General features: G+C 45.8%; 1 protein-coding gene across 12 annotated transcripts in view; it reads right to left on the bottom strand.

The window, feature by feature from the left end:
• The window catches only part of CADPS (calcium dependent secretion activator), a 221,040-nt gene that overhangs the window by 97,294 nt on the left and 102,670 nt on the right, over positions 1 to 21,076 (bottom strand). For all 12 annotated transcript variants that reach the window (XM_075053380.1, XM_075053382.1, XM_075053379.1 and 9 more), the window contains exons 7-11: positions 17,399 to 17,510; positions 12,992 to 13,131; positions 10,866 to 10,932; positions 2,405 to 2,513; positions 1,083 to 1,295 (exon numbers count right to left, since the gene is read on the bottom strand). In XM_075053380.1, coding sequence (XP_074909481.1) covers positions 1,083 to 1,295; positions 2,405 to 2,513; positions 10,866 to 10,932; positions 12,992 to 13,131; positions 17,399 to 17,510 — 641 coding nt within the window. The remainder of the gene's footprint in view (positions 1 to 1,082; positions 1,296 to 2,404; positions 2,514 to 10,865; positions 10,933 to 12,991; positions 13,132 to 17,398; positions 17,511 to 21,076) is intronic.

The following is a 21,076-nucleotide window of genomic DNA, read 5'->3' as shown; positions in this document are numbered from 1 at the left end:
GTAATGAAAGGCAGAAGGGAGTCCAAAATATACAGGCATGTGAAGGATACGAAAAAAAAAAAGCAGCAAGCAGAGGTTTTCTGCTGTAACGTTGATTGTACAGCTGTATGTCTTGCATTGTTATTTTCTATAAATACTGACATGAAGAAGTTAAACCAACATAAAAGATGGTCAAATGATATTGATAAGCAAGAGGCAGATTTTCAGACTCCCTTACAACAAAATGCTCCATAACAGCTTTACAGAGACTATTTTAAATGTTAAAATCTGATTTAATTAGAATAATTTGCTACTATTTACCACTTTTTCTTATTTGTCTTATATTTAATGATACTAATTCTTAAATTTTGCTGAAATTAGCAAGAACTACTGTATGTTACATAACAAAGGGGCTCCAGACGTGTGATCAAGACCTTCAAGAAAAATGAGCGAGGAGGCATTCATCTGGTTTATAATCACATTGCATTTGCAAGACAAAAGAAATTGCTCTAAATTTCAAATTAAGCAAACTGGGTATAACTGCACAGGACATGCAGCATAGCTACGACTTAAAAGATGATTGCTTTAAATTCACATCTAACTGGCCTGCAAAGCAACCTGTTAAAAATACCATATGTTTTCCTACAGTTGAATATTCAACAGGAGACCTCTTTTTGTGTGTGCATTTCATACTTGCAAGATTTGCACCTGTAGTTCTGAGCACGTGATGCATTTGATAGACAGCTAATGGCGCTAATGAATCGCTCTGATCTGGGTGTGCAGTTTATTGTGTGGGGGTAAAACACGTGTCTGCAGAAAGCAAGCTGGGTCTCAGGCTCTCAGATCCCAGTCTCTCCTCCATCAAGTATTGCACTTTAAAATACTCATTGACAAGTTCCTCAAAGAATTTCGTTTCTTGGGTTTGGTTGTGCTAAACACACAGGTTAACTGCTTCTGGATCCACTGATGTAAAAAGCAGCTTAATGATAATGAAAAAAATTTCATTTTGGAGTCAGAAACATGTGTGCGAATATTGATTTACATCAGCGCAGAAAATCTTTCCATCAAAGACTTCTGCTCTCTAGGAGAATTTATTTACTTACAAAATTGAGAGATTGGGGCGTCTAGCTGGGGTACATTTCCTCCTTTAGCATTTAGCTTTTGCACTTGGGTAGGCGGCACAGGTTTGTGAGACTGGCCGGTGGCTCGGTACATGGCCTGGACCCACAGGATACGGTCCTGCTCATCGTCACTTGCAAAAATCACCGTGTCTCCTTCCTTCACAGCGTTGAAGAATGCTCTGCCGCCCTCCAAACCTAGCAGGAGAGGAAGCAACAACGGAGTTTCGCAGACTTTGAGGCCGGCCAGGGGATCTCCCCCAGCTTCCCAACCCACCGCCACCCCGGGTGTCCCCAGCCAGCCCGGCGCTGCCCCTGGCTCCTGGCCGAGCTCAGTCCCCTCGCCTGCACCAAACTCACCTGCGAGAGAGCCCGCCAGGTCCCCAGGTAGCACCCTGCACCGCAATTACTGAAACGTGCCCCAACACACTCGGATTAATTGCTTCTCTCACCTACAGCCCCGTCTGTGCAGGTCCTGTGCAGGCTGCATTGCATTAAAAATGGGTTTTGAGGGGAGGTGGGGGGAGGTTTCCCATTAGAGTGAGCGCACCAGTGCTCACACTGCACTAAAGGTGCTCGGGTGATGTGCTTATTTCTGTCTTTGCCCTGATTCGGCATCCATCTTCCCATCTCCCTAACACTGGAATTAACCTGGAATCAAGGTCTTGACAACCAACCTACTGTGTCTTTCTTCATCTCCTCTGGAGACACCATTACCCAGGGCATGGTGAGGATCACCACGGTCAACGTATTGCCCCACTGAAATAAAAGAAATGTGATGCTCCTCCACTTGAAGAAGGCTCTCACCACATGACAGGTACCGCCAGGTACCAGGGAGTTTCTAATCCTGCCCCTTCCACTCACTTTTATCTATGAGAAAGAAAATGGGACAGGCAAAAATGCTGGGTTGGTCCCATCAATATTTTCTACAATGAAGACAGGCATAGCTGCTAACCTTTTATTTAGGGAATATAATCCGAAGGCAGAGGCTAGGATCATCACTCAATTTGAGCATTCAGTTCACAGTCAAATTTCATTGGGATTTCAGCATCTCATTCACTTAGGCTCCCCAGAGAAGACGAGTCTTTCCCTCCTCTGGTGCAACTCCTACCTCAATTTCTTAGACCTATTTATAGTAAAGTCATGCATAGCTAATGATCAGTATAAACACAAACATATTTATAATAACGCTGATCACAGTTCAGCTGCCAGCGGGGAGATTGAGAGAGGGCTCCCGTTTGGGAGCCGTACGCAGCGTGGCGAGCGCGAGCGCCCGCGGGCGCAGCAGCGAGAGGTCGGCCCCGTACCTGGCTGCGGGTCGGTGTAGTCCACAGTGTATCCGTCGAGCTGGAGCAGCTCTTGAGGTTCCGCTTTTTTCTCCCGGTAGCTGCACATAGCAAATGTATATTGACTAACCTGAAGAAAACCACAAAGCTAAGATGGCACCGGGTGATCACGACAAGGCAATCCAAAGCGCTTACAAATGCCGCGTGCTGACGGCGTGTTTACAGGGACCGGGGGTGGTGGGGTAATTTTGACGGTCATTGCCCATACGAGACAGACGAAACTTTTAACCAGGCTTTTGCAAAGCTCGCTCCTAACACACCCTGCTGCGGCAGGCACCTAATTCTCCGCATCAGTACATACAGCGGTTTAATCTCCTCCAAAAGAGGAACCTCCACGCTTTAAACCCCTCTATCATTCATCCCCAGACAAGTGCAAGAGTGACACCCTGTCACAAACAATGTGAGCTAAATTGCTAGGTGCCAGTCATATTAAAGCAATCTTAAGATCCCACTGATCTCGGCAGTTGTTGTCATCAGTGCTGTAAATGGCAGCTCTCACTCCTCTGAGGTACCATCTGCATGACACGATACATTCAATGTCAAGCTCTTGACGGAAGCCGACTCAGCTGCGGGGGCTCTGCCAGGCTCCCGAATCGCCTTTAGGAGGCCATCAGGCCGCATCAAGACCCCGCGCGTACTCGGCGTGCTGCAATCTGGATGGTCGGCGAGAAGCTCGTCCAGCGAGGAGAGGAGAAGAGAGGAGAGGATTCTCCGTGCCCCAGGCTAGGAACTCACGGGGAAATTTACTGTCAAATGATTTCAAATGACTTTGTTAAGGTTATGTCACATCCTGGACGCCTGACGTAATTTTATTCGTCTGGACGTTTTCTTGACCTCTGGAGGAAACTTTAAAACTCCGGTGGGTGGCAACGGACCGTGCTCGTCATTTTTTGGAAGTCAGGAGACATCCTGAAAGACGGACGAGCGGCCGGGCTGGGGGATTTTGCCTCCAAACTCCAGACAAATCGCTCGGCTACAAATACACACACAGCACCTATTTTGGTGGCATCTATCGCTAATAAAATGTCATTTACTTAAGTCAGGGAAGCCGTCTATTGGCATAGCGTCTCCCAGCCGGCGCTCGGTTTATTGCTGCCCTCTGCGGGCTTCTGCTAGCTGCCAGCCTGCTCTCAGCAGCCCTGCCTGCACTGTGCCTTCCTCCAGGAACAGCTCCAAAAGCCACCTAAGAATAAACCCTATCATTAACACATTTGTGGGAGTAAGACTAAAAGTGATGCTTTAAGCATCTTGCATCCTCCTTAAAACTACCAGCGCTGACGAAAGATTGACAAGTAACAGACCAATAGCAGGAGCACACCAATGCATATTCTATGCTATGAACTTTGAATGCATACCATCGTACCGGCAACACAAAAATTAAAAAGATTAACACGAAGAAATCTAAAAATAACCTAGTGCCCCACAGCACAACATTCAGACGACTCCTGCAGCGTTCATTCAGTCATACTTGCAGTATATTGCTGCCATCTCCTGGAGAAACTCTTGAATGTGCTTTATTTATGGTAAGATCCTGGAGATTTCATCTAAGCGGTGACGATTTGACTTCTCTGTGTTAGACAGCCCAAACTTCAGGGACTGCATGATAAATTTAATTCCTGAAATGAGTCAGTGTTAACCTATGCTGACATTGATTGAAAACATTAATACAACTAATGTTTTTTCCTTCCCCTGTACGCTTTATAGCAACAGGTAAAATTCATTCAGTAGTTCAGTTTCTTTTCTGACCCTGAACATAAGGTCTGAATTTCAGGCTCTTCTTTACGTACAAATAATTCCTCTTGTCTTTGGACCCAGCAAATGTTCTTCATCCCTATCAGTAAGCTAACCATACCAGCACAACAGTAATGTATGGAAACACACGCAGGCATTTCAGAGCTTGTACTTCTCATGTTGAAAGTTATAAAAGACAGATGTAGACAGTAGGCTCTGGTGGAGCCATCCAGGGACAGAGGCAAAGCAAATTGGTCCCTCCTGTTAGCATTCACATTATTTCCTTGGAAGAAGCTGCTCTACGCCGTTATTAGAAGAGACCTCTAAGAGAAACAAGCCTACAGTTGGGTCCACAACGTGCGATGAGCCAGGGCTCATCTGGGTTCACGTCCTACCTCTCTACTTGCGCAGCTCAAGCGCGAAGCCCAAGCTCAGGATCGCCCAAAAGCCTGCTGGCAGGAGGCAGGCTAGGATCAGGCTGGAGGGAGGAGACAGCTATCGATGGCCTCTGGAAAAGGTGCCAACTGTGTCACGCAGAGTTGCCTGCACCGAAACAACTCGAGCTACTGACTTCAAGGACTGGCATACCAGCCTGTCTGTCCTATCCTGCTGCCTCAAGCATTTATTGCTAGGGGTCAGAGAGAACCTGATGCCCCGGCTACCAGCGCAATGTGGCTCCTTCCATTTACAAGCGGTGGTAAAGCAAAACCCGACAAAACGAGATTCTGGAAAGCTTGGTGTGTCACGATCGTGCTTTGCTGCTGAACAGCAGTGTAGGGTCAAGTGGAGATTGCAGCTTGCCTTTCATCAGTCCTCTAAAATATTGTGCTTTAGAGAGCCTGCTTTCTGTAGAAGCTTAGAAGTGGCCAGACAAGTGAAACAGTTAATAGCAGAAATTAATCCTACAGCCTGCTGAGTTCACACCGAACCATAGCTGAGTATGAGAGCGAGCGAGCAGATGGGATGGGCAGGATGAATGGTTTGAGTAATTGGAAAAAACACAGATACAGAGAGGAAACTGAAGGAAGACAGAGGAGAAATCTCTGCCCAGTGAGGGACAAACTCTCAAAGCAGCTGGGATTTCATCCAGGGACTCGATGAGGGCCAGAAAAGGAGCATCCAAGGGAGCTGAACTGAGCAAAACTAAAAGAAGGGAAATAATCCAAGGCTGCCCTGGCTAGTTCATTACAAAAAAAAAAAAGGGAGAATGCTTTGAGAAATAATTTGAGACAAAAGAACAGAAGGAAAAGAAAGCGGGGGTAAGAGAAAAAGACAAAGAAATTCAGGAAAGGGGAAGCAGACAGCGGGAGACAAATGCCAAAGTTCACTATTCCCAGCCTGCTAAATTAGATCTGACTTTCTTGGCACTCGACCATATTCTGTCACCAGCTATATAATCCGACTGATTAATAAATACAGTAGCTATGTATTAACTAGTCCTGACTTCGTCCTTGTTTTTCCACCGGAGACTCCTGCTCTAGCAAGCACCGCTTTCCCCAGGATCCTGCTCAAACCTGTTAATTGTCATGCCTCACACTCCGAGCTCAGTCATTCGCCTCCCCCTTTCTCACTGTTGACATAACACCGCCCCACTTGGGTTAAAATCTTAAATGGACCTTTCCTAGACTAACAGCATGCATTTTGTCCCAAGGGAGAGAAACTGTGCTAAGATACTGCCAGCTGTAATACAGCTTTCCACTTTGATGGGAGACTCTTGTCCTCTGGTTGCAGCTGTACGTTGCCTCCCGAGCCCTTTCCTGACACAAATGAGCAGAGGAAATGATCTAGCTTAAAGAAAAATACGTGAAAACAACAGTTTTCACATCTCAGCACATCCATTCAGCCCTAAACAACTGCACATAGCAGTTGTCCTAACTTCCTCCTTCAAGCAGGAGGTGTGCGTGTGTTCTCCTCGGGCAGCGATGGGAAACCATCCCGTGTGAGTACAGACGGGACGGGCAGGACCTACTGTAGTTCAGGTGTAACGAGCTGTGGCACCTGTTTAACCAGCAGTTTCCAAACGTTATGTGTTTATCATCAACACTCGAGGTTTCTCAAGAATCACCACATATGCCCAGTTCTCAGCGAGGGTCTAAATGAAAACATGATTTAATATGATTATGGGGACCAGCTACGGGTCATTTACCTTGACTTGAGGACCCACAGTCTAGGACTGCTGGTGTAGTACACTGCAATCTTGCTGAATTACTTTCAAATTCTGCTGGTTATTTGGAGTTACTGAACACTTACTTCATTTCATTTTATCCCGAGTCAGCTGAGTTTTGCTAAAAGCAGGAACTGTCACTGTTAGTCTAAATTATAATGAGTTCAGGGAGTCTGTCACTAGAACAATAGATCCAGGCGTAGACACTGCAACTGGTTTTAATCTGCAGAGAGTTGATCTGGTTCCAACAACATTCTGCAAACACCATCAGACACAATCAGCCAAAAACTGCTTCAAGCTACTCAGCAGACATGTCATCCAGGTACCATGGAGTGTTACTTCCCATATGCTGCCAGAGCACAGAAACGGGGTTATGACAAGAGAAGAGCAGATTCAGTCTGAAATCTCAATGTAATTAATTCACTTGCCCTTAAGAATCATTATAAGAAAATTCCTATCGCAAAGCCAGCAAACCCACCAGAACCAACAATAGTGTTGTTACCAGTACAGCACATTAGACCTTGCAAAGAATTAATACAAGCTCTGTCAGCTATCAAAAATACCAGCTTTTGCACGATCAAGGGTCTAATTGGCAAACTGGCTGAAATTTGTAAGCTGTGCTCAGGCAGCTGATAGAGCAACTTAGGAAACACTTATAACATCTGTGATGGATATACATTTTCTTTCCTAACCAGTCATGGAGAACTTTGCCCTAAATTGCTCCATTGCTTTCGCTTACCACTGCCACTGGCGTTACTGTTGCCTTTACGAAGCATTTTCCTCACTTGTGATGCTGCGGACCATTTCCATCCAAGCTCAGGGCCATATTCTGCCATCACTTTCACACTGCATATCTCAGGATTTAAAATTAGGCAAGTAACGAGTCTCTGCCATGTAATTTACATCTAATCAGTATTCTGCTCTTCTGCTGCTCATCTCAAAGGGTGTCTACGAGAAGGGTGGGCAGCACGCAGAGAGGACTGCGATTCATTCGGAAGAGAAAACTATCCCCTCTTAACGCACGGGTGCATGCTGGAGGAGCACATGCACCGGCTCTGCCGGCTGCGCTGTGCCGTAAACCGTCCCCGCGGGGTTGAACCAAGTCCACCCAGCCATGCGTGTGCTGGAGAGGCGCGACCCGGTTCTAGCAACGGCACAAAGGAACCGCTCTCACCCACTACACCCAAACAAATCATCTCCACTCCTGTACAACCCTCGCAGCTACACAGACACAGAAGGTGCGAGGGATTATTCCACCCAAATTACAAGGCAGTTATTGCTCCTTTCCTCTTCTCTCCAGGGCTCACACAAGCCAAGCAGCACTGGAAACGCTCCCCGCACAGCTCCTTTTTCTACGTACGCGCGCAAAGCCTCCGTTCATACCGGCGAGGCATCGCTGACACAAAAGAGACAAACTGCCATCAACACCTTCCTCCTTGGTGCCGCCCATGCAGTTTGGCACCTTTGTGCCTTGTTTAGATGGCTATGAAGAGTTTGAGCATTTATCACCATGAATTTCTTAACCGCTGGTACGGGAAGGCAGAGCGGTACCACCCGACAGCACTGAAGGAACCGAGGCTGTGTCCATCTGAAATGAGGCAAGAGGGGCAGGAGAGGGCACAGGACCAGGAGGAGGAGGTTACTCTGCAAGGGACGAGAGAGGAGACAGAGCTGCAACAGAAGATGCTACAGGTAAGGGACAGAGCCATGGGATCAGAAAGGAAACATTTAGTTATCATCTGAACATACAGCCTTGCCCTCCTGGCAGTGTCACGGACTGACCAGACAGCTATATCCCAAATGGAATATATGCTTTGGATTCCATCTCTTGCTCTGGTGCAAGCAGGAGCCTGGTGCAGACGAGTGAGCTCCTGAAACAGCGGCTGCTCCTTGTCCGTTCTTTACGGAACAGAGCCAGCTCACCTTCCTGTGGGGGTTATTTTCTGTCTGTGGTTTAGCAGAGTTCAGAGCATCCTTGGACATCAACACCTTTGCTGCCAATCCCTGTTCATATCAGCACCCATCCTTTGCATTGCATGAAAAGCAAATGACAAACATACGGACAGCAAAGTATTTTTATTCCATCTTTATTGCCTGCTGACATGTTCAATATGCTCAAACTACATCTGAGGGACTGCATAGAGAGTGTTTCTTGTTTATATTTGATGTACGGCAGAACACTTTACATTGCACCAAATGTTGAGCAAACGGTAACATAACAGAGAAGCTGCAGTGGCAGCTGGAATTTCTGAGGTGGGCTACAGAGACTCTCTGGGGGCAAAAGTCTGCTCATCTTATTCAAATGAATTGCTTTTCTGGCCAAATTCTGCTCTTATATGCCAACTGACGAATACAGACCTAGTAACATGAGAAAACATGGAATAACTCTGAGAGCTTCAATTCTACAGCAAGCTGAAGAATATATAGCAACTGAAAACTAGAGAAGTAAACTGCAACCACAGAGAACGGCCAGAAGAAAGGCTCCTTGAGAGAGACATGTGAATCCATGTCCAAACCTGCAAACCCTTGCACAGAAGAGTATCAATAGATTTACTTATGGGAGAAGCTATGTTAGGCAGGAGGATTCTCTGCTTTAGAGAATCTCTGTTCACAAGAAAAAAGGGACTGAGAACTTGGTCTCATAGGAATGAATCATCTCTCAAGGAAAAGCAATACTAGTTGCTCTACAGGTGATCACAGACTGCCACAGCACTTTTAACTTCATTTCAGAACATAATAAAGGAAACAAACAGAGAAAAGCAATCCCTCAATCCCTGCCCAAGAACAGGGTCACTGCATAATGTTCCCAAAAGGTCTGTCCTTCATTAGGGCCTCTGCTGCTTCTTACCCCGGAGACAGTTTGGGATTTACCTCCAGCGACCTAGCTCTGCAACATGCTGGGCTCCCCCGCGAGGTGCCAAGCACCCTACCCCACCAGGGACCTGGCAGTCCCTGCATGGAGGGTGCATCGCAAACCAGATGCCTCTAGGAAGGGATTACGCAGCTCCTAAACACATCACTTCTACCTAAATCTAAATGTACTGCTTGGGCAGATAGAGGCACCTCCTGTGACTGCTCTACACTAACTCCCCCACTTCTGTGGCCATTTTGACCCTGTTTCGAGTACAAAATGAGCACTTAAACTGTCGCTGCTGATCATGGTTATTGGATTAGGTACTCAACTGGACTCTCCAAATAGGCTCCTACTTACATGGGTCACGCACATCATAAATCCCTTTTACCTCCCCAGAATGGATTTTCTTACCTGCCACATGATTTAGCGCTGTGGAGGCCGGCAGCGATGGAGAAACGGGGAATGCAATTAAGCGTCCTACTGAGACAGCTGAACTTGGAGTAATAACCAGTTTACACCAGGTGACTTAGGACCAGAGAAGCCAGCTGTGTAAGGCAGAAGATGGACTGTGTGGACTCCTCCTCTTACCAGCGCAGGAAAGCCAGCACACAAGCATGCCCCGTCCCAAATGGGGAGCCTGGTCCACCGGGTTTACACCTTCTGCATTCTTACACATGGGTGAAATCCCGGCCCCTCTGCAGCAGACCTGCCGTCTGCTTCAGCAGCAGCAGGATTTCACCCTCTGACCTGATCGCTTCGGATCTGTGCTGGCACAAGATCTCAGTTGGATCCCATGTTATTCCATCAGAGCACCTGTGTTGCTTTCATCACAGGACCCTGCACAAAGCTTTTATTTCTCATACTTGGAGACAACATACCCTGGGGAACCCAGAGGGGAGGGAGAGAGAGATGGACCCAAGAGGACTCTGTGGCTTTATCAGACTGGTGTGAAATGGAGCTGCTCATACTGGGACCCCACACTTCTGTGGACAACGCAGTGGTTTCAGCTGTCCTTAGGAAGGTAAGGGAAGATCTAACACACCAAGTACTGATCAGATCCTTTTAGGTCACAGAGGACATCTTCTGCCTGTTTCCTTGAAATTCTTAACCACGGTCAAATATACAGGCCTACTGAAACCGGGAAGGCAGAAAGTGAAAAAAAGAAAAAAGGGAAAAAGGAAGAAAGACAGTGCAAAATGATCGATGAGAGCTGTAGACAATGAGAGGCAGTAATGAACATGAAGGCAAAATAAGTGTCAAGAACGATATACTGACTCTGATGTAGCCAGTGATTAAATGTCTGTAGATCTCAACAGACTTCAAATTTTACCTGGAGGCTCAAAAGGGAGCATTTGCACCCAAATACCTCCAGCCAAGATGGACTGAGCTTCCTCCTTATCTCATTAATTCCTCACTAAAATTGCTTCTCCAATTCATAAAATTGCTTCACTTCCATTTCAAGTATTCATGTGCATCAGGAAACTCATGGCCAGAGATCTGCAACTGGGATATCCTTGAGAAGGTGTATACATTTAGAAAAAAATCCATGACTTAACAGACAACCTACGCGGAACCACAGCTCAGCATCAATTACAAAGCACTGAAAATGGCCAGAGGAAAGATTTAAATATTTCATGTTGTGATTTAATATCACTTCTAGTTAAATCTGTTACCTGGACCAGGACAAAGAATCGTTTCTTCCATCTCTTCCAAACATTTTTACCAATGGCCCATAAATACCTAGGAGAAAAGAACAGGTGAATTCAGCACACAAGTGACTACATGTTGTTCTCTTGTTTTTCAATATGTTTTCTTTACACCTGGAAACTGAAGTTAATGCACAAGCAGAAGTAATTACAAGACTCTTAAGCTCAGCAGCATTCATGAATGTGTTTATTTCTAGCCTGAACAAATAACCTGTAAAGAAAGTGACACAAAAAGCTCCCAGAGTCTTAATGTTACACAGTATTAATTCTCTCCTCCTCCTTGTCTTTCACAACTTGCTCAGAATTTAGAAGCTCTTCAATGCCAGTGAATAGCTACAACACAGTCAGATGGGTGAAGAATACATTTGCAATGGAAGAATTAAGGGTGAGAAAACCCAAATGTTGCTTTAAGCCTTCATAAAATCATTTGGCTGAGGGGAGCTGTCGAACAGAGGGACTCTTACTACATCAAAACCAGTCCCCAGGATCCCAGTATCCACTGGGACTAAACCAGGACACTTTGCTGAACAGCTTAAGATGAATTCCTAGAAATTGCTTGGCTACAGATATTCAAGCAAACTGAGTAATTTCTGAGAAGGAGTGAATTTACTGTTTTCTATAAAGGAGGAATTAACTTTTAAAATTAATGTCAAAATTAGCATTTAATCTCTGTAAAGAAGCGGCCACTGTAACACTGTAATACAAAGATTGGCAGAAATAGTGGCAGCACCATACTAATAATAAACACAAGGACATTATTCAGCATTAATATGTTTTATGTATCTTTATAATGATTTTAGTTCTGGCTCAATAAATAGAAAAACAATTTCTTTTTGGTTATGCTAGTGGTTCCTTATGCCAGAAGAGATCCAGCATACTCTTGGTGAAGGTTTAAGCCACAAAACACCAAGCCATGCTAATGTGGGCACTGAGTCCTTGTCTAGTTCAAGAACAGGGTAATAATTGTCCTTTTTGCTATTGCCACTAACATCAACAGGAAGACAATCTCTGTTCTGATAGCAAGTTAGTATTGTAAACCACATAGTTTTAAGCAGCATCTTGTAAATCAAATGTTAGCTGAAGAAAGCCTGAGAAAAGCCAGGACTGCTCAGCCCTGTTGCTATCAGCTACAGTCAAGGAAGTAAATATGACAGGTGAACTGTGCTTTCTTGCTTTTGGTGTCCGTGATCATGGTGGAAAAATTAAGCCACATGTGGCTATTGGCTCTGATCTCATTAGCAGAGGAGGCAGGAGGAGGAGAAGACGGAATTTAAAAAAAGATGAGTGATCCAAACCATTTAATAATGGATTGAATCTAACAAAACACTGTGAAAATAAAAAGTAAAAACAAAGTCACTTTTATAGCACCAAAAACATACCAGAGAAAGAGTTAATCAAAACAGTGACTTTCCTGGACAGTTTCTATTTTTTTATGACATCCTCAGCTCTGAAGAGCAAACAGAGGAAAGCCTTGCCAATGGCGTTAGCTAGATCTTCCCAAGGATGATCTAATCTGTAACTGCACAGCACAAAGGTGGAAGCCAGGGGTGGCGGTCAGGGATCCCCCTGGTCCCAGATCCTCTGACACTCACGTCTGGAGGGGAGAGGTTTCTCTTTTAACCTTTCAGATCATTAGTTCTACTCCAGGCAACTGCTATTTAATTGTGCTGTGTATCTCTGTATAAATAATGACAATCACACTGGGGTTTATTTCAAGTGGGAGGTGCACTGTGCTTTTGGTTCTGAGAAGTCAATACAGGGAAACACAGAATAACTTAGGAAATTATACCATTCTCAGTAACAGCGTCAGGCAGCTCACCTATTATTTCCTTACAGGAAAAAAATAACCTTGCAATTTGCTGAGGAATACTGTTTAAAATTTAAACTGTTTGGCTGATATGCATTTAAAAGTCTATGCTGAGAATATAGAAAGTGCATTATAAATGACTGAACTAAGGCCATTTTTATATTTATCTTCCATTTGACCTCCAGTGAACTTGAGAAAAAGTGTTTCTCTTCCAGAATCTCAAAAAAGAGAAATTTTCTAATGCACATTCAAAACAAATTGAGTTCAGATCAAGACAAGCATTTACCCAGAGTGCTTCATGTTTTGAGGCTTATCCATTCGCACGGCAAGCTTGATCTTCAGGTCTTGATCCGGGCAGTTTTTGGAAACAGTCATTTTGTGCCACTCTGATTGCTTTGGGCTATTCGGAGTAGGGTGGAGAACAACCTGCAAGCGTCAAAATCAACAATGTTAAAGGGAAAAATTATTCACAAAATGGGTTTTAATGGGGAACAAAAGCACATCAGACGAGCTACTTTTGCCCTAAAAGTCAATCAGGAACTTTATATTCACATCAGTGAGGATGGCTTTTTAATGCTTTTCTAAAGTACAGCTTATTATTTTGAGATTCGTTCATATATTCTTTGGCTCCTCTATCTACCATGCCATTGTTCATGGGGTTGTGCAGAACAGAACTACGTTATCAGTTCCCATCGTTTAAGGAAAGATCATGGTAAATGAACTTGCAACTGTCCAGGTAAACCAGTCTAGAACTGATGGTGGACTAATGTGATTAGCAAACCAGCAACAAGTTTTTTTGCTGAGGTTGCCCACTGCAGTCGCCCACTTTCAGATTCACACAACTTGGTCAACCTCCAGCCTTCCTGACATTTCCCATGTGAGGTGTGCTGTTTTGAGGGCTCAGAAAGCTCTACCTAAAATGGTTCATCGATTGCTACTACCAGGTTGTGGGGAAGCTGGCTTGTTTTTTGGCTTACTGTTAAGTCTGGATGCAGTAGGCAATATTTTAGGTAGGCTGGTGTGTCTGACTGCACTATGGCAGCAGATAAAATCTGCATCCTATGTCATAACATCAGTGGCTGCAGGACCCTCTGCTTCCATTTCATGCAGCGAGGGAACGATGGGATGGTCTCCAGCTGGGGTAAATCAGTGCGACACCACTGACTGCAGTGGAGCTGTGCAGATGAACACCAATGGAAGTGCTTGGCTCATCAAAGAAACTGAAAGGCTCCAAGAGGCTAGTAATCTTTCCTGATCACACCTGTGCTTTTCCCACTCACCCATCACCCCTACAAAGCAGAGTAGCTCCCTCAGCCAGCAGGCCACAGAGTATTCTCCCAGAACTACACCACATCCACCGCCTTCTCCTGGTGTTTCCACATGTATCCTTTGAGGTGGCTTAACCCTCTCCCTCCTACGCCCATTCCTCTTCTGATGCTTTCACTCTCAGAGGTGACTTTGCCTGGCACAAATTCATTCAAGTCTCCACTGTCCTGTAGTGAGATGAATCTCCTTTAAATCCATTAACCTTTACGCAAGCAAATTATTTTACAAATGGCAGCATTCACCCTGGTTATTTGATGACCTGCCATCACTCATTCCTTGCTCACACTTAAGTCTGTGCTCCTGCCAAACTCCAGCCCAGACCATAATCTTGTATTCCTCTGCTCTTCAACTTTATTGCTGAGTCAACAACCTAGGGGCTCTTTTCCACCAAAATATCTTTGATGCTATTACCCTCTGATGAATGATTTAAAAAATGATTTTATTGCCTCCTCCAAAGCTTGAGGTTAAGATCAGTAGATTCTTGACTTCACCCTTATTCATCGACATTATATATCACTTCTTTTATTGAATTAGACTAATGCTTTCTCTGGCAGGAATCTGAAGCTGTTATTAGTTACATAGATAACTGAGCAACACCAGTTTCTACTGCATCACTCTTGGAAAAAAACATATTTAAGCAAATCCTGAAGATGAGAAGGGAGTCCTCTGCGCTAGGTGTTGTTAGAAACACGGATGGACCCAAACTCTGAGCCGTATCCAAGGACCCTCACTGCAAGGCAGGTCATGCAAGCACATAGACTTGCACTAAACCACATCTCTTAGTGAGGCAGCAGCCACTCAGGGTGTTTGGGATGCTCGCTACTTTGATTTCTAACTCTTTTTCATCAAAAGGTGCATAAACTTTGCCCAGTGTTGTTGTAATTCATGGCTCTTCCCCTCCTTGCTCTCTGTAGATGAAGTCTTGGCATGGCTGAAATCCGTGGGAGCCTTGCCACCGGCTTCAATAGGGCCAGGATGTATTCCCATGCCTTCAGCCGCCCATCCAGCAGTTTAGGGCTTGGGAGCATTTTCCAGCTCTCCCGTGGATAAAAGTGGTGAAATGAGGAGTGCCGGCCGCTTGCCAATTTAACACTTGCAATAGAAAGTGGGCATTGTACATGCCTGGCAGAGCACAAAGCCGCTTCTCAAAGGACGGCTGAGCATGGGTGTTTTTGTGTATAAAACCTGCTTCCCTTCTCTCTCCGTGCAGACAGGTTCGTGCCCACTCCAACAGCTAAACCAGGGGCTTAACACGCTCCCGGTTTCATTATTTCATTAAAGAAGAAATCTTTAATGCAGCCTGAGCAGACACGCGTCATCTCTCGGCCGCTCTGGGCACACCGAGCATCCCTTTGAAGTTCGGCCGCCTGAAAGCGCCGGTGGCCACGGGCCAGGGGAAATCACCGCCCGGCTCCCCGCGCTCGCCGCCGCTGGCCCGCGTCCTTCGGCCCGCAGAAGCTCAGAGCCGAGGGACGGCTTCCTGCTGGACCGGGAATTAAAGCGCATTGGTGGGGCTGGCTCAGCAGCGTTCCAGGGCAAGAGGGGTTGCTTTGGAGCCTGACGTCTTTCTCAGAACAACACGCACAGTTAATTGCTTCTCGAGACCAGCAAAGTCAGCACCGCTTATGGCTGCCAGTGGAAACAAGACTTAGAAAGCAAGCGGGTCTATGCCGAGTGTAACAACTCAGGGGAAAAAGCCCTGAATGGCATCATGGCCTGGGTGAAGAGCTCTGCTCAGCATGCTGCAGCGGATAAAGGCAGGAGTGCCGGGCTGTTTGAAGAAGAAGGTTTTGAAAATAATCCTGAAAATATTATGATGCTGTGCACCAAAGCAACTGTAGGTCTTTGGCTGGAGTACTGCAGCCTAGTGGGGTCATCCCCTTTGTCAAAAAAGGAGGAGCACGGGGGAAAGGAAGGATCAAGGTGTGGATGAGGAAAGTCCGAAGAGGCTGTGACTCTCTTTGAAGAGAAGATTGAGAGGAGAAAAGAAGGGGTAGCTTTGCTTTTCTCTCTCTCCCAAGTGCAAGAACAAAGAATGTTACATGAACGTGAAAACACAAATAGTTAACATGAACATAAATTATATGAGACAAAACCACATGCAGCGCTCTCCACCATAAAAATCTAAATTAAATCCACAGCTCACTAGGACCTGAAAGAACGTGTGGCACTTGTATGAATAGGATGAACACAAAATCACGTGAATTAGGAAAAACTTTCTTGTATGGACACAGACTCACCTGTGTCAAGGCACAAGGAGCCACGGGAGTTAGCAAGAAACCAATTAGAAATACCGTACTTGGGCTTGCCAGAGGATCAGTGGCTTCCTTGGCCATCGCTTTCGTGGCCACAGCCACGTAGACAGGGAGGAGAGCAAGGTGTGCTGCAGAGCCGGGCAGACAGAGCCCAGGCTGCTCCTGGAGATCGCTCAGGCCATGCTGAGCCGTGACACGGGAGGTTCCAAGCCCGTGTGTAAGGCGCAGCCTCTCTCACCCTGAAGTGATTTTCATGGGGTCTTCACCATGCTGATCCCATACCCCTGAAGAGCTGAGGAAGGCATGGCAGGGAGTTTGCTGCCCCTTATGCCTGGGGCCAACACAAATTATACAGCTGCAAAAAATCCACGGAGAGTAACTGAAGTGTCCCAAAGCCACAGAAAAGTGCCGTCCACAGATATTCGGGAGCTGTGGGCTGCAGCGATGAAGGGCCACCGGGCCCAGGGTGCTGGTTTAGAGACCACAGGTGAGGGGCAGAGATGGGGTGGGAAGGTCGGTTCTGTGGCCAGTACCCCGGGAATCTGAGCTCCTTGCTACTAACACCATTGATGAGGGCAAAGAACCCCCACGTTTCACTCCCCAGTCCAGCCCCACTGAAGCCGCCAGTTCAGCCACAATCCCCAGGGGCAGCCAGGATTTCAAGTCCTTTGCAGTGAGTACCGCAGTCAGTGCTTTCAAGTGCTCAAACCGTGCACCGGCTGCTCAGCAGATATGAGAGCAGCTTAACACTCTCTTGCCAAACTTAAATCCCCTCTTTTTGCTTCAGCATAATCCCCTTTTCTGCCTCAGGAATGTCCATTTCCGTAAGCAACTTCTAAGGCTTTCCGGACTGCCAATATTGCACACAAGATCCTCTGCCTTTGCTCAGTGCAGGCACAGCCAGCTGAAATCCTGCCATTAAAAACTCACAACAAAGACAGCATGCGAGATGCACTCCTTTCCAGCAGTGGAGAGCTTGCTTTTTTTTCCCCCTCCCGAAGCTTGGCAAAAAAGCAGAGCATGTTGTGCTCCAAAGATATTTCCGTACAGGAGAGATTTCTCTAGAAAAGCAGGGCCAGAAGGAAACATTATTAAACTCAAAATCTCCTTACCCTCCCAAGCTCTTTGTCCTCCAGAGCCAGCACTCCTGTGCTCTCTGTGAACAGCTTCACCTTCACTGCAGGAAGCGCATGTGTTGTTGTGAAGTCTCCTTGGGTGCCCCAGCTGTGAAAATAAAGACAGGGAGATGTTCAGCTCGACTGGCAGGTCAGCAGCACTATTGCTTAGGTGTGCAATGGTTAATTGAAAATGTCCTGTCTGGCACAAGCCAAAGTGGTTGGGCTGTCTGAGTGACAAGGGCATTAATTATCTTCTTTGGGAAATGTGGGACAGATGTTTGGAAAACCCACGATGGTACTTTGGGAAAAAAAAAAAAAAAAAAGAGAGTATTTGGGAGCAGCATGAAACCAAATTTAAGAGAACTTTTTTATTGAGAAAGAATAATATGTCTCCTGCAGCGACAGCCTGTATAGTCACAACAGAAGTTGAGGATCGAGGACATCTGCACCTAGGACATCTGTAATCACTCATGCCTCTGCTCTTCTCTTGGCTAATTAACCTCTCCTTTCCAGGCTGATAGTGAGGTTTGCTTTCTCTGAAGAAACCCCAGTTTAACCTGGGTCCTCTTCCAAGCCCCAGCCCAGTCCTCCAGCCCAGCCCAGGTTTAAGTTCAAGCCATTACGTCTGGAGTAATCCTAGTGTGCTGGGACTGCAGAGCAGGACGCCAGCTCCTTGGGAGTGGGACGGCAGTGGCGAGGCAGTGGCCAACTCTCCAACTATGCAATGAACCGAGACCACCTTCTGCTATTTGTACTCCACGAGTCATCCCCTGGCTGGTCCTGTGGCTCGGAAAGGAGCACTACGGAGGCTGAATGACCCACAGTATGCGAAAATCCCCTCTAGATATGCATGTTTTCTAAAGGACATCTCCAAGCTCCTGCAACCACGAGCTGCCCAAGCGTGCAGAGAACATGAACTCATTCCACGGGGAACCCCGCAGGCGCAGGATCCCAGCCACGGTCTGCCGACACCTATGGCCAAACTTGCCGGTTTAAGTCGTACAAGGGGAGCCCACCCCACAGCTGACCTTCCCCACACGAGTGTGGGAACCGCAGCAGCCCCGCAGCCCTCCGGAGGGAGGTCCGGTGATGGGCTTGACCCTGTTGTGCTAGAGGTTTCCTCTCTCGACACAGACACTTGGGGAAGCTTTGAGGACAGAGCCCCAGTTTGACCACAGCTCACTGCACTCTGTTTCAGGGACTTTCCTGCTGGGCCCTGTTCCCGTCCCAGCGAGCAGCGTGCTGCAGCGGGAGCTGCTGCCTGGTGACACCCGCGAGGGCTCACCTGAGCTGCGCTGGCGAGCATCCTCGCTGGGTTCTCTTAAGGATACCCAGACCTTACACCACAGTCAGCTTTGATTTAGAGAGATGGTAGGGAAAAGAAACCTGTGAAACACCACGGCTTTTCAAATAGGCTCATGAAGAGCCTCCACGAGCGGTGCCACTCACACCAACATGTCCAATTACTCACCTGGGCTAAGGATTTGAGATACAGGAAAATGGTCCCCTCTGGCAAACAAGCAGAGACTGAAGAGGGTCATGAAACAAAAATTAAGTGGGACTTAAACTAATGCCTATTTGTAAGCTTTAAACAGTCTTGAAAGTAGCAGAGAAGAGAAGAAAATACCTTCTACACTGAGGGGTAAAAAGTCATGATGCTTTTATGTTTGAGACTTCACAGCTGTGTTTCAAGCTCTGTTTCTACAGCTTAGAAAGTTAGAAACTTTTTAAAATAAAGCCAGACAGAAACTTCCAGACAGAGCTAAGCAAAGTACTCCTAAAACTGCACTTTCCCTTGTTAGCAGAGATGAGCTCAGGCAAAGATGAAGGGCGGAGGTAGGACTGGGGAAGAGTGCAGTGCTGCAAGGAGGATGCTCCTGAACATCTGATCATGCAGAGGCCCAACATGAAACTAGCAGATAAAACCTGTTCTTTTTTCTTTTTTTTTTGTTCTCTTTGTCTTTTTTTTTATAATTCATTGTGAGCTAGATTTCTATGTTGTTCCCAGAGACCCTGAAAATTCATCACACTTCAAAACTCACTTGAAGAAGAATCACAGACATGGTGCTATTTGTAAAGTAGAAGAAACCAAGAGTGTGCCATGAGCAACATCTCTGAGCGATGTGATGGAACACACACTGCAACCTAGAATACTGCAAGTCAGATGAGAGCTTATACCATATCTCACTAACCACTTCTATTCACCCTTACTCTATTAATGACACTTTCTCATTTTACACTGTCCTGAAACCAGATCCTCTGATGAAGAAAGGCAGCTACCTTGAAATGACCGGGAAAAGGCTCAGATGACATGTGGTCCAGTGACCAGATGTTCTTCAAACATAAATACCAAACAGCAGGTTTTGCATTTGGAAAGTTATCGGGAAAAATAATTTACTCCTTCCTGTGCACACGGAGTATGGGTTTACGCTTTGCTCTCCACTGAGCAAATCTTGTCCAACTGAGCTTAGCAGATGAGTGTGTTCAGTGCAGAGCTGATTAACGAACTCAGTTCTTCTTCAGCTTTGCTCTGAAGTTTTCTCTCCCTGTGTCACTGTTCCACATGTTTCACCTTTTATGTCGATGCATCAAACTGCCACCAGTGCCAGGGAGCAGAGGTTTGGCATAAATTATCTACAGCATTACAGGTCCACTCAGATCCTCACTATCTGATCTTTTTCATGTGTGAGCCATCAGCTACCTAGTAAATGTTTTAAACATAAGAACCAAGAAACAACCTTATTTTCTAATTGCAGCTTCAGGTCACAGGTTATGTTTTCTCTCTTAAAAAAACCTGTGTTGTCACCATCAGGGAAAGTAGGAAGACAATCTTGCTCTGGGTAAGAGGCAAAAGTAAGAAAATATCCAACCTTACGCTGTGTATTTTGACAGCATCTGCTTTATAGAACTCATATCTCTGTTTACTATTAAAAAGCTCTTATTTGCTGAAGCATTCCCAGACCATATGTTATCAACAAATGTTACTAACCAAATACAAACAGTAATTTTCATTAGGTTTCCTTCATGAGAACAACATTAACCACAAAGGGAATAAATGTTTCAAATGACAGTAAACATACATAGCAAACCCTTGACAACACTGTGGTGCTTACATATTCATACCCCCAAAAGTCCTGAAAAGATCTGCGCCAACAAGTAGAGACCCTCAGAAGTTGGGTTTTGTGCAGGTTGAAGCCTGCGGTGATGTCATTAGTTGCCATAGTGATGCTCAGCATAAGGCCATAATTCATGTCACTGAAACATCATTTGTATTCAATCTAAGTATGCAGCTTATCTGTGCTGGGTATTAAATTATTGTTCAGAAAATTAGCTCTGGACAGTAGTTAGGTATTAGGATCTTCTGGGGGACTAACAGTGTAATGGTTTCATTGCCATATTTAATAATTAAGCAGGTAATCACTGCAGGAGTTTATTCATTGGGAAAGCGCCCTGGGACCCATTCTGGACAAATGTTCTCATGAAGTAGCCACACTATCTTGTCTCCATATCACAGAGCTCATGCTGACACTTCAAAGCAATAATACATCTGCAAACGAGGACAAATAATGTCATTCTGGCCAAAAGCGGTGGGGGGGGGGGGAAGGTGGAGAGAAAGAGATACACACGCCACAGAAAAGAAGTACACAAGCAGAAAAATCCTGACAGTACTTT

The sequence above is a fragment of the Buteo buteo genome, chromosome 21 (assembly GCF_964188355.1).
Source record: "Buteo buteo chromosome 21, bButBut1.hap1.1, whole genome shotgun sequence".
NCBI classification, from domain to species: domain Eukaryota; kingdom Metazoa; phylum Chordata; class Aves; order Accipitriformes; family Accipitridae; genus Buteo; species Buteo buteo.
The sequence above is the reverse complement of the archived record's forward strand: the minus strand, read 5'-3'. Positions and strand labels throughout refer to the sequence as shown.